Here is a 14,361-nt window from a genome sequence, read left to right on the forward strand (position 1 = left end):
TCTTCTTTAATTTCCTTGTTGACCCATTCATTCTTTAGTAGGTTGCTCTTTAGCCTCCAGGTATTTGAGTTCTTTCCGATTTTCCTCTTGTGATTGAGTTCTAGTTTCAAAGCATTGTGGTCTGAAAATATGCAGGGAATAATCCCAATCTTTTGGTACCGGTTGAGACCTGATTTGTGACCTACGATGGGATCTATTCTGGAGAATGTTCCATGGGCACTAGAGAAGAATGTGTATTCCGTTGCTTTGGGATGGAATGTTCTGAATATGTCTGTGAAGTCCATTTGGTCCAGTGTATCATTTAAAGTCTTTTATTTCCTTGTTGATCTTTTGCTTAGATGATCTGTCCATTTCATTGAGGGAGGTGTTAAAGTCCCCCACTATTATTGTATTGTTGTCAATGTGTTTCTTTCCTTTTGTTATTAATTGCCTTATATAATTGGCTGCTCCCATGTTAGGGGCATAGATATTTACAATTGTTAGATCTTCTTGTTGGATAGACCCTTTAAGTAGGATATAGTGTCCTTCTCATCTCTTATTACAGTCTTTGGTTTAAAATCTAATTTGTCTGATATAAGGATTGCCACCCCAGCTTTCTTTTGGTGTCCATTAGCATGTTAAATGGTTTTCCACCCCTTCACTTTCAATGTGGGCTTGTCTTTGGGTCTAAAATGAGTCTCTTGCAGACAGCATATTGATGGGTCTTGTTTTTTAATCCAATCTGATAGCCTGTGTCTTTTGATTGGGGCATTTAGCCCATTTACATTCAGGGTAACTATTGAAAGGTATGAATTTAGTGCCATTGTATTGCCTGTAAGGTGACTGTTACTGTATATTGTCTGTGTTCCTTTCTGATCTATACTGCTTTTAGGCTCTCTCTTTGCTTAGAGGACCCCTTTCAATATTTCTTGTAGGGCTGGTTTCGTGTTTGCAAATTCCTTTAGTTTTTGTTTGTCCTGGAAGCTTTTTATCTCTCCTTCAATTTTCAATGACAGCCTAGCTGGATATAGTATTTTTGGCTGCATATTTTTCTCGTTTAGTGCTCTGAATATATCATGCCAGTCCTTTCTGGCCTGCCAGGTCTCTGTGGATAGGTCTGTTGCTAATCTGATGTTTCTACCATTGTAGGTTACATATCTCTTCCCCCGAGCTGCTTTCAAGATTTTCTCTTTGTCTCTGAGACTCGTAAGTTTTACTATTACATTTTGGGGTGTTGACCTATTTTTATTGATTTTGAGAGGGGTTCTCTGTGCCTCCTGGATTTTGATGCCTGTTTCCTCCCTCACATTAGGGAAGTTCTCTGCTATTATTTGCTCCAAAAACCTTCTGCCCCTCTCTCTCTCTCTTCTTCTTCTGGCATCCCAATTATTCTAATGTTGTGTTGTCTTATCGTATCGCTTATCTCTCGAATTCTGCCCTCGTGATCCTGTAGTTGTTTATCTCTCTTTTTCTTAGCTTCTTTATTTTCCATCATTTGGTCGTCTATATTGCTGATTCTCTCTTCTGCCTCATTTATCCTAGCAGTTAGTGCCCCATTTTTGATTGCACCTCATTAATAGCCTTTTTGATTTCGACTTGGTTAGATTTTAGTTCTTTTATTTCTCCAGAAAGGGTTTCTCTAATAACTTCCATGCTTTTTTCAAGCCCAGCTAGTATCTTTAAAGTCATGATTCTGAACTCTAGGTCCGACATCGTACTAATGTCTGTATTGAGTAGGTCCCTGGCAGACGGTACTACCTCTTGTTCTTTTTGCTGAGGTGATTTTTTTCGTCTTGTCATTTTGTCCAGAGGAGAATAGATGAATGAGAGAACAAAATGCTAACAGGTTAACAACATCCCCAGTAAATATACTCTAAAGAAATCAGAAAAGACCTGAAACGAGGGGAAAAGAAAGGGAAAGAATGAAAAAAGAAAGAGAAAAAAAAAGAAAAAGATAAAAACAAACAGAAACGGAACAAAACAAAAAAAAACAGAATATGATCAAATATGATCAGGCTAGTGCATAGATCAGTGCCACACACTAGATTTTGGGTGTATTTTGGTCTGTTAGAAGAAAGTGCCTCCCAAAATTTTAAAGAAAGAAAGACTTATATATGTACAAAATAAGGGTTGATACAATGAAGGGATGGAATATGACTGTAAAGATGAAAATTATAAAAGATTTTATAAAAGGAATTGATAAGAAGTTTGAAAAAAGATTTAAAAAAAGAAAAGAGAAAAAAGGGAGAGAATGTGATCAGGCAGGAGACTAGAACAAAGCCATACACTAGTGATTTAGGGTATATTTTGATCTGTTAGAAGAAACTATCTCAAAATTTTAAATTTTAAAGAGAGAACAACTTATATATATATATATATATATATATGCCAAAAATAAGGGTAACTACTATGAAGGGATAAAATATGACTCTAAAAATGAAAAATAAAAAAAATTTTTTTAAAAAGGGATTGATAAGATGTTGGTTGAAAAAGGGAAAAAGAAAAATTCAAAAAAAAAAACAGTTAAAAAAATTAACTTTGAAAAACTAATGAATCATGGTAAAAAAGCCATGAATTCTATGCGCAGTATTCCCCTAGCGCTGGAGTTCTCCCGTTCTCCTTGATCGGTAAACTTGGTCTTGGCTTGCGGCTGTTCGTGCTGATCTTCTGGGGGAGGGGCCTGTTGCCGTGGTTCCCAAATGTCTTTGCTGGAGGCAGAATTGCCCTGCCCTCCTTGGTCCAGGGCTAAGCAATCTGGCCGGGTTTGCTCTCAGGAGCTTTTGTTCCCTGCAATCTCTCGGTACAGCTTTGGAGGACGAGAGTGAAAATGGCGGCCTCCCAATCTCCGCCCCAGAGGAGCTGAGAACCCGGGGCTCCGCTCCTCAGTGCGCCCCCAGAGAAAAGCAGTCACTCCCGTCTCCCCGGTCTCCGGCCACACTCCGTGCTCACCGGGCCTGTGACCGAGCGTTTCTATCTCTGGCACCCGGCCCCGTGTGGAGTCTCCAAACCCAGCAGATCCCTGCGGTGCGTTCCCGCGCCGCTCCTCCCAGGGGAGGAAGGGGAGTCTCCCCGGATCTGCCGCTTGTTGGGCCCCTGCTGGAGGAGCAGTGGCCCAACTGGGCCGCGGATCACGGTTTATGGCAACCCCGAGCTGAGAGCCCGTGCCTCGGCTCCATCTCTGCAGCCGGCTTCCCCGCTCCGATACCTGTGAGCTCTGCCGCACTCAGGCACCCCCGGTCTTTCTGTGACCCCGAGGGTCCTGAGACCACACTGTCCCACGAGGGTTCCACTCCCCGCTTAGCCACTGGAGCGACGTCCCTCAGCGGAGCCGACTTCTAAAAGTTCCGATTTTGTGCTCTGCGGCTCTATCACTTGCCGGAAGCAGCCGACGGAGGCCCCCTCTCCCGCCGTCTATCCTCCCGGATATCGCCTCAGATTCACTTCTCTGCATGTCCTACCTTCCAGAAAGTGGTCGCTTTTCTGTTCGGAGATTTGCTGCTATTCTTTTCTTTGATCTCTTGTTGAGTTCGTAGGTGTTCAGAATAGTTTGATCCCTATCCGGCTGAATTCCTGAGATCAGACGAAATCCAGGTCTCCTACTCCTCTGCCATCTTGCTCCGTGCCCCGCTTCCTTCCCAATTTTTTAAGAATAGGTTTTCTGATGAAACTGTGCTTTGAGTTAAAAAAAATTCAGGTAAAGAAAAAGGCCATCAGCAATTCCACTTCTGGATATATATTCAAAGGGAACAAAATCACTATTTCAAAGAGATGTCTGCACTTCCATGTTCACTGCAGAATTATTCACAATATTCAAGGTGTGGAAACAACCTAAGTGTCCTGGATGAATGGATCAAGAAAATGTCACACACACACACACACACACACATACATACACACTCTCTCTCTCTCTCTCTCTCTCTCTCTTTCACACTGGAATACTAACCTTAAAAAGAGGAAGAGATCTTGTCATTTGCAACAACACCAATGAACTAGAGGGCATTTTGCTAAGTGAAGTGAGAGAAAGACAAATACTGCATGGCGTCACTTATATGTGCAATCTAAAAATAAAATAAGTCAAACTCAGCAACAGTAGCCAGGGACTGGGGGATGGGAGAAATAAAGAGAGGTTGGTAGAAGGATACAAACTTTCAGTTACAAGATGAATAAGGTCTGAGAATCTAATATAAAACATGGTGACTGTAGTTGATTGGCACTGTGTTTTATAATTGCAGATTGCTAAAAGTGTTCTTGCCAGAGAGAGAGAGAGAGAGAGAGAAATGTAAATAGGAGAGTTGCTAGATGTGTTAACCCAATGGTGGGATCCCTTTCACAATGTATGGGTGTATCAGATCATCTTTATGGAGCTTGAACAGTTGCAGTGTATTGCAGTTTTGTCAGTTTTACCTCAGTAAAGCTGAAAACCATAAAAAACAAAGAGAAATCACTGGCATGGGGAAAAAGCCATAATCATAGTCTTTTCTTATAAAAGGACAAATGTCACATGTATGTAATAGGTATTCATAGAAAGGTAATGGGCTTAGTTGTGTATAGAAAAGAACTTTCTCGTGTTACAATGTGGAGTGTTCTCTAACAGTAATTCCCCTAGTGATACTCAAAGCATCACCTAAGGGGGCCTGAGGCATAGTGTAAGGAATGATAAATATGCATGGTTACAAATGTTTTAGCCCTTTTTAAAATTTTTGAATTGGATTTGCAAATTTCTAATGTATTTTATCAAAGGCAGGAAAAATATCCTATAAAGATGGTCCTAAAGTCAGTTGGCTCATAGCATTGTGGATAGGGATTCCAACTTCTCATTTCATGGTACAGGATAATGTACCCATACAACTGTTTGGGGGATTTTTATACAAAGCCATGGGCAATTAAGTGGATCCCATGTTTTAGAGGTACCTGATGATCCTATCATATAGATTATTTAGTTTTTTAAAACTATCCTCAGGGGGAGTTGGTATTATTAGAAGATTCTATCAAACATCAAAGAGATACTTCAGCTTAATTCTCACACTGTGATCTGACTTCAGAAATAGCATGCTGTTAATAACAATAAGTGAAAACGAGACACAGCTCTGCCCAGCTTCGTGGTCTCAGCATGTTCATCTGCACCATCGGACTCACCTCTCTAAGTGCTGTGGTTTCAGGAAGGGGCGTGAATAGAGGGTATAGGCGTTGGCAGAGAAAAGCTGAGCAAAGCCAATGAGAAAATAGAAGCTAAAAAAAAAAAAATGCTAGGGTTTCTATGAGGGATAGTACAAACCAGAGGGAAGCGTTTGGGGCAGATTATCGTGGCAGACATTAGGGGGACATTTCTGAGGGTCTGCTCAGTTTGAGGTCTCAGTGGGTGGGACTGTAGTCAAAGTGAGAGAATTTTCAGTGGAAATGAAACCGTGACATTGCATCAGGCTATGAAAGAGGTGCAATGCAGGGGTGTTTTAATGATGATTCTTTAGCTATGGTCAGGCCTCAAGCCTGATCTCTCTTGACATTCTCTCTCTCAAGGCTGAATCAGGTGCCTGTGGGGTGAACTCACCTCTCTTCTTGGATTTGACCCACAGTAGCTGTACCATCACTGCTGCGAAACTAGTCTTTCTCGTGATCGCTTCTCTCCAAATGTTCATGTTCTGTGGGGATAGGGAGGAAAACTGTACCTTGTGTATCTCTGTATACCCCATGCTTGCCAGACACTTAGTAGTTTTCAATAAGTATTTGTTGATTAAATGAATGAATGATTGGACAATTGCTTATGTGCAGGATCCAGATAACATAGTAAAAAGCTTTCCCTACTGATCCATGGTTAACTTTATGAATTAGAGATCTTCTGCCTCTTAAATGACTTCATAATCATAACCTTCAAAATGGGCAAAATATTGGGGCTCCTGGATGGCTCAATCGGTGAAGCATCCAACTCTTGATTTCAACTCAGGTCATGATCTCAGGGTTGTGAGATTGAGCCCCGTGTCCACCTCTACACGGGGCGTGGAGCTTGCTTAAGATTCTTTGTCTCCCTCTCCCTTTCCCTCTGCCCCTCCCAAGGCAAAATATTAAAATATATTTCTGATGAAGTTGTAAAACTTGAAAACACCACTCATTAAATTACTGCTATAAAATATAGAGTGTGTGTGTTTCAAAAACAAAATCCCTACCTAGTTAGGATTCTGAGAGAACTCATATCGATCATGCATGTCTTTTAAAAAATATAATTAAATGGAAGCTTCCTGAGTCATCCCTTGAATTGGATGTAAATCATGTCTAATCTGCTTATTAACATGCCCCTCACCTCCATGCCTGAATAACAGAGAAGTCCTCCTAAAAGTTATTCTTACATGTTTCATTTTTGTTAGCTTGCTGCGGTTTATTTGATTTTTGTGTGATTTCACCTTTTTAAATGCAAGTAAGACTTCTTGATACAAACACAGCTTCTACAACACGGAAGAAACACCACACAATGCTTTTCAAGGGTAGCAAAGGATAATTCACATCTTAGATCCTTACATTAACTTCTTGGATCACTTACGAGGCTGTAAGCAGGAATTTGGAATGAGGATGGGGACAGTGAGAGGGACTTCCAGAGAGGACAGTTGTCAAGTTCCCTTGGATCACCACTGTCCTTCAGGGATTCTGTTAGGGTTTCCCACTCTCCTTCCTGTTTTTACTTTGTTTTGAAGAGGTGGCAACGGGGAGGTTTCCCCTCTCACTTCAGTTTGCTCTCCTGTGGACGCATGAGCTTGCTTTCCTACATTCCTTTCTGAAAAGTGAGGAATCCAGTTCCCTTAGGTGGTGATGCTTGAGGTGGGACTGAGGGAGGTCGACCCCTGAGAACGTGCTGGCCGTCAACGCATGGCGGCGGTGGCAGCAATGACCCTCAGCAGCCTCCCGGTTGGAGAGGAATTTTCCCCTTCTTCTACCTTCAGAGCTGAATCCCATCTCTCATTCTTCTTGTCTCACAATTCGGTGGTGTTTCTTCAAAAACTATGGTAGGTTGACAGAATGGATTTCTGCACTACTAATTGAATATCTCTCAAAGTGTGCTCAACTTGGCACCAGAGAGACGTCCTTATCTTTAAGTTGGATAAGGCCCTTCACAGCGTCAGCCCACAGTCCCCTTCCCTGCCCCGCTCCCACCTCCTCCCGCCAAACGAGGGTGAGTATGGACTCACGCGCACACGCGCTCTTCCGCATTCTAGTGTCTTCACTCAGGCACTTCCTTATGTCTGGATGATGCCACTGTCCTTGCAGCCTTGCAAATTTCTACCAGAGGGCACCTGGGTGGCTCTGTCGGTAAAGCGGCTGTCTTCGGCTCTGGTCATGATCTCAGGGTCCTGGGATCGAGTCCCGCATCGGGCTCCCTGCTCAGCAGGGAGTCTGCTTCTCCCGCTCCTCCCTGTTCATGCTCTCTCTCACTATCTCTGTCTCTCTCCCTCAAATAAATAAATAAATAAAATCTTAAAAAAAAAAATTCTACAAGACTTTGAAGTCTCTACAAAATACCACTTCCTCTTTTAATTCCTGTCTTTGCCCAGTCATAATTTCATTTTTTTTTTAAATTCTGCATTGCCATAGATTTCTGTGAAACCTCTATCATGGCACTCCTACACAACATTGTGTAGATTTTCAAAAAATGTCTTCCTCATGCACATTTCCCCTGTCAGGGCCCTGAGTTATATATACCAGTATGAATAGACCAAATCAAAATGTGTTAAGAGGTTACCCAATCGTGTAGAGAAACTACAAACATTAACTGTCTAGGGAATAAAAAAAATCTTCCTTTTTTGTAAAACTTGACCAACTAACCCTAACCCTATACTTCCTGTTAATGATTTGATAGAACCAGTGCTAGAAAGTAGTATGAAGAAATACTGCAATTTGCATTTGCTTGGCTTCATTTAAGATCATTACCTTTGTATCTAAGTTTGTTTTGGAGATTGATTTAGAATTACCTTTCAGTATTAGGTTAATTTGAAAAATTCCCTTTGCTGATACTTTAAGGCTTAAATGATTAGATTTCTACATCCATAGGTGTCCTTAGAGCTCTAGGAAGGAGGCCTGCAGCTGTGTTTCGGTTTCTATAGCCCTGTTCCTTAGGCTGAGAAACATCAGTTGTTCATAAAGGGGAGGTGCAAGTGCTAATTCGTATCAGGTGCATGGCCTGATGCTTCTTTTGCTCCGCTTGGGTGTAAAGAGGTAAGGGCCTGTGCTACGGCAGGCTGGATGGAGACAAAAGAATGGGTAGATACCCAAAGCAAACATCTATGATACTGGCATAAGTCATCTACAAGATTGAAATGGCTGGAAAAGGATGATGAAAGAATAAAATAAATAAACAGCAAACCCTGAGAATTTGGGAAGCGACCTTCGGTGGGGTGGGGAAGGTATATTTACTTAAGTTAGCTAGAGGACTATCTCCTTTGTGGTCTATCCATAAATTCTCCGCAGTCTTTATTAGCGGTCCAGTAGACATACAAAGGCTCTGATAAGAGGTGGGCAAGTGCCTTGTTTTCTTCTCTTGATCTTCCCACATCTTCTCAATCCTTAAAGCATTCAGCTAGCTAAGCAGAAAATGGACAAAAGTAAGTTTGAATCCTTGCCCCCATCTCCTTCCTTTATCTTCCAAAACACTGTCACCTCAGGTAAAATAAAATACGGAGTTCCTTACAGAACCCACTAGAAATCTATAAATTAGCCCATATTTCAGCCTGAAGAGGAAGACCACTTCGTCCTGGGGAAAAAACTGAGGATCTGAGAAGAGCTGGCTTGCAAGGCAGGAGGGGGAAGATGGAGAATTTTTCCCAGTTTCCTGTGGCTGGGAGATCTCATGAATGTACTTTCCTTACTCTGAAGGTTTTTTAGATTCCAGAACATTAGCAAACATACGTGCACTTTATGTGTAGCAAGGAGCAGTGCTCAAATATTTATTTGAATAAACAAATACGTATGTTTTTGTTATCTCCTCAACAAGTTCAGCCATGAGTTGTACAGGGGGCACGCCTTCTAGTCTTGCTTTCCGAGAGAAAATCAGATGAAATGGGGCCATGTTGCCTTTCCTCCTTCAGCACCAATTACCCCACCCCTACCCCGAGTGCAGGGAGTTCATGCAGGAATCCTAGTGCATTGCTGATCACATAGCACAACGAGACACAGGCTTTATTTCACGCATTCTGATCCAGCTTTCTGTTCTTGCAGGTGCGCACATCTCGACTGACTTAGCAGGAAGGTGGATTTTCTTTGTGTTTAAAGAAAAAAAATGTCCCTGTGTCTGTAGAGATGATTTGCAGTTCAGCCCGGCTGAAGCTGACCGAATGAGACTATGGGCTGTGCCTCTGCTAAGCATGTTGCCACTGTTCAAAATGAAGAGGAAGCCCAGAAAGGGAAGAACTACCAGAATGGAGATGTGTTCGGCGGTGAGTGCCCTTGAACTTTACCTTTGACCTTTTGACCTGGGCTTTTCACTTTCTCAGGAGCAAATATTTGTAGTGTTTGGGGGGGGGCGCTGCTGGTAAAGGGCTGACGAGATAGGGCTAGAAATCACTGCAGATCTTTAACGTGGGGCAATTTCCGTAATAATTTATACATAGAGGATTTTGAGGAGCATGGTGGAGGTTTTATAGTATTTCAGTCAAGTTTTAAATAACTAGTAGGACTTAAATGGGTACATAGCACAGCAACCTCAGGGGGTCCTGGTAGAGGTGCGCTCACTGTAAGACCGAAAACACAGCGGTCCAAAAGTACAGTGAGTGAGGATTTGTAAACGAAAGAGTGAGGTGTTTTTTAGGGTTAGTAGTTACTCTTTATGTGACTTTTTATGTGTATTTCTTCAGATTAAAAAATACAAATACAATGAATTTAATAATCGTCTTTTAACCTTTCTGTGGTGATTCAAAGTGACTTTGGAATATCTAGTGCAAAGATCACAACCTGCCAACCCATGGCCATGTCTGGCTTGCAAATATATTTTCTTTGGCTCCCAGAGAATTATGAAATAAAGTGCAAGGCAGTGTTCAAAACTCAGTATGTTTCACATAAAACCCCCAAATTTCTTCAGGAAATCTGGCAACACCAGGTTTGTCTTCCCTGAGGCAGTGGCCCCCTCAGTCCAGCTGTGGCCTCCCGAGAACTGCAGAGCCTGCCCTGGAGAGTAGCACATCCAGTCCCTTTCACTCATGAATGTCATCTGCCTGGCCACTTACAGGCTTCTGAGTTTGTCTGGTGATGAGTTCGTCCCTTAGAAGATCAGCGATTGCTCTGGCATCACATGGCCGTGGGTTAGTACAAAATTCCAGTTAGGAAGCAGACATAGCAGTTTTGCTGAGTTACTTGAACAGTGATAACCCACAACTGGACCCATGCATGGCATTCCTGTGTTCAGTCACCATCAAGTCATTCTACGGCATTTTGGTCCATTGTAATGGTTATGCCGGTCCCTGGTGAGGAATTGGGGTGTTGTGGGAAGACTAATGCTCTGCTAAAAGTGGGCTAGTATATATGGAGGAGGATTTTGTGTTGTATCGTTTTAAGGAAATGTATGTGTTGCCTGGAACAAATTTGCTTCTGGTGGGGACTGCCTAGAAAATTGAGAACTGTGGCAAAGAGTAACATGTGAGCATCTAAATAAAACTCGACTTTGGGGCGCCTGGGTGGCTCAGTTGGTTAAGCAACTGCCTTCGGCTCAGGTCATGATTCTGGAGTCCCTGGATCGAGTCCCGCATCGGGCTCCCTGCTCAGCAGTGAGTCTGCTTCTCCCTCGGACCCTCTCCCCTCTCATGTGCTCTCTCTCTCTCTCTCATTCTCTCTGTCTTAAATAAATAAATAAAATCTTAAAAAAGAAAAAAAAACTCGACTTCGGATCACTGAGACCGGTTTCTGGGAAAACAGTTAATTGGAACTAGCGTCATTCTGTCACCCTTGAACACTTAACTTTTAAGAGAACATAATCTAGTATCAAGGGTTTGTTCAAACTAACTTCTGCGTGATATTCTATGTCATTATCATTTTTGTAACAAGAGCTACCATTAATGGAGCTGCCACCGTATGTTAAACATGCAAAAAGCATTTATACATTCATTTTCATGGTGAATTTTCACAACAATCCTGTGAAAGATGTGTCATCCCAGTTTTACATATTTGGAAGCTGAAGCACAGGAGAGACTAACTGGTCCCAAGTTGCCCAGCTACGGAAGCCACAGACTCAGGTCTCTCTGACTCCAGAGTCCATGTTGCTTTTCTTAATGTTGATGCCTGGCGCCCTGCTGCCTCCCATTGGTCACTCATTCTTAAATGCAAAAGAATTGCATTGGCCTGTACAGGATATGCCAAGACCTTTTGCTAAATGCCATGGAGGGTACAGAGGTAAATAATATGTAAACCTCCCTTCCTAGACTTAATAAGAGGATGAGGAAATTTTATGAGGCAGAATAAGCCAAACACCAGGAAAGGAAAAGACATACATCATGATAAGAGTCAAGGGGATGGAGAGACTGCCTTAAAAGGTGGGATCAGAGCAGATTTCTAGAGGGGACATCTGAACCTGGCCTTAAAGGACCAGAAGAATCTAAACTTGTTGGATGAAGAAAGGCTAGAGGTAATGTGAGACTTACTCGAGAATTATAAATAATCCAGTTGGAATGGAGTATAAAATTTAAGTGAGAGAGAATTGGCTAGAAAACTAAGTTAGGGTTAAATTATAGAGAACTTTGAATACCAAATTACAGTCTAGAAAGATAGACTGTAAGGGCAAAAATCAGTGATATTCAGTATATTGCACTTACATTCTGCCCCGCAATGAGACCACCTAACCATCCATTTGGTAATTCAGTTTCAGCTTTTATAGGTGAGGAGACTTTCTATTATTCTAAAGTACTATGTGTATTTGGCAAAAGTTGGCATCTAATAAAGGAGCCTTCTATTAGTCAGCTGTCGCTGGGTATTGGACAACCTGAAGATCTCAGCGGCATTCAGCAATGAGCATGTCTTTCTTGATCACGAGTTGGTGAGTCAGCTGGAGTGGTTCTGCTCCATGTCTCTCATCTTCCTCCTGGGACCAGTGAGCCGCAGGAGGGGAGAGGGGGGCATGCTCTTCTTTTGCAGAAGGGTAAAAGTGCAAGCGATACACAAGATGCCTCTTAACCTTGGGCTTATTGCTGGCACAGCATCATTTTTCTGGTCAACTCAAGTCACATGAACGGGCTCCGAGACAAGAGGCAGAGAAACCCACCTGACGGCAGTGCATTTGTGACGAGGGTGCGGATGCGGAGAAAGGTCAAGAATTGGGGCGAACAATTCAGTCCACCCCCAGCCTGCCTAGTCATTGCTGCCTGTGCGGCTCCATGCGGTTCATGCAGCCCGTTAGCTTTTTTCCAGCCTCCTAATACTTATACTGAAGTTTTATTCACTCCAGCATTCATCATCTTGTTACTCTTTCTAACATAAACATTTGTGGGTTTGTGGCATGGTGTTAGATACAGCAGAACAAGGAGGGAGAGAACTTCTTGAACCGGTCAAGGGAGATGGTTTTTGATAGTCCCACAGGGCTCTGGGGGTAGAATTGTCAGAGGGCAGTTTGAACATCAGTGCCATTATCCTAGTGTTACTGAATGCTAGAGTACGTGTAGGACAAGAGAAGGTCCTATTTGTGTTTCTCCACTTAAATTTTAGTTTGCACCAAATGTGATCACAGATGGTCACAGGTAACTGGCAGATCTGGCTTACTTTTACCCACTTGATATCTTTGTCACCCATTGTTTCAGTAACTTATTACCGTATCACAACTCCACATTTAGTGGCTTGAAACAAGCATTGACTTATTATTTATCACAATTCTGTGGGGTGCCTGGGGTTCATCTGCTGTTTTTGCCTGGACTCAACCAGGTAGCGGAATTTAGCTGGGAGCTCAGTGAGGCTCAAGTAACCAAGATGGCTTCAAGTCTCTCTTTCTTAGCTAGAAAGTCAAACTTTTCACGAGGTGGCTGGTGTCTAAGAGAGGAAGTAGAAGCTGTCAGGCCTATAAAGACCTAGCCTTGGAAGTCCAAGAATGTCACTTTTGCCTCATTCTGTTGATTAAAGCAAGTCATAAGACCATCCCAGAGTTGAGAGAGCTAGAGGTCTCCATCTATTGAGTCTGAGGAATTGTTGGGGGCCATCTTTGGAGACTAGTTACCTCAGCCACTGAGAAAGGCAGTGAGAACCCCATGACTGGATTATATTCCAACCTGGACAGTTAGAGTCTGCTTTCTAAAGCACTGCTCTGTTTTTTACTGAATAAAGTTGCCTTGTTCACTTTTTCATAGCCGTTTTTAAATGTTTAAAAAATGTTATTACTGCTTGTTGTGAAGAGTTGACAAAGTCTGTGAAGGATGGCATATTTGGGGATGGCGCTGAAGTATGTGTCTCTGAGTGTGTGTACACACACACATTCGATCCTTTTCCTAAAGGTGTGAATTTAATTTCATAGCTTCTAAGGACATGCTGGGGAGCATTGATAAACAGTGTGTTTTTACAAATGCTAATTTCCATTTTTAAGAAGCAGTTTGGTCTCCTTGATGTTTTAGTTATTTAGGAGAGCGACCACTCCAAATGTGTGTGACAGAATATGTCTAGAATACTCCACCATAGAGGATTAAGTGACAAAAGAACATCTTGACTCCTAGATTTCATAGAATTCAGGAGGTCATTGACAAGGAACTTTATCACTGTCGTTCACCTGTAGATTTTCTTTCCCTTTAAATACCGAAGCATAAAAGGTTTCAGATCCTAAGTTGTGCCTCACATCCATGTGGCCTGTTGAGAAGTAAAATCCAGACCAGAAATCTCCATCTCCAGATTGGAATTTTCCTTCCCAGCGATCAGGGCAGATGTGAAGAGTGGTCAGCAGATCTACCAAGGTCAATTGGAGGACAGCTGAGCAGATTGCCAAAACCAGCTTGCATCAAACGAGTGACCAACAGGTTCAAGTTATCATGAACTAGTTAAGCAAGTTCTAAGGAAAGCCAAGTGCTTATTGGATTTCTTTCAACAGCCATTCACTTAGACTATTAAAGTAGGTGCACATAACAGAGTCAAGCCTAATATTATTAGGGAAGTTAACATGTCAGACCTGAGATCATTATCTCTTCTGCAGCCCACCCCAAGGGGAGAAAGCTCTTTACTTATATTGACTGTACTATTTGCCCGGGCCCCACCATTCTTCCAGGAATATAGGCTTTAGTCTTGAAAAGGCTTTAAACTGGAGGCCTTTGTCTCTTCCAGTTCCCAGCTCCTGTGACTCTTGCAGTTTTCCTCAGAGGCTCTTTTCCTGCAGTTGCTACAACCCATCGCCCAGAACAGCGCAGTGCCCTCCGACCTGAGCTCCATGAGCCTCCCTGGTTGCTTGTT

At 42.5% G+C, this 14,361-nt stretch overlaps 1 protein-coding gene across 1 annotated transcript in view; it reads left to right on the top strand.

Annotated features, from left to right (window-relative positions):
• The window catches only part of CUNH1orf21 (chromosome unknown C1orf21 homolog), a 221,529-nt gene that overhangs the window by 75,686 nt on the left and 131,482 nt on the right, over positions 1 to 14,361 (top strand). The window contains exon 2 of the mRNA XM_028121568.2: positions 9,178 to 9,395. Coding sequence (XP_027977369.1) covers positions 9,302 to 9,395 — 94 coding nt within the window. The 5' untranslated portion in view covers positions 9,178 to 9,301. The remainder of the gene's footprint in view (positions 1 to 9,177; positions 9,396 to 14,361) is intronic.

This window comes from Eumetopias jubatus, unplaced genomic scaffold, assembly GCF_037043125.1.
Source record: "Eumetopias jubatus isolate StellerSeaLion01/CBP00866 unplaced genomic scaffold, mEumJub1_p1.0 scaffold_12, whole genome shotgun sequence".
Classification (NCBI taxonomy): domain Eukaryota; kingdom Metazoa; phylum Chordata; class Mammalia; order Carnivora; family Otariidae; genus Eumetopias; species Eumetopias jubatus.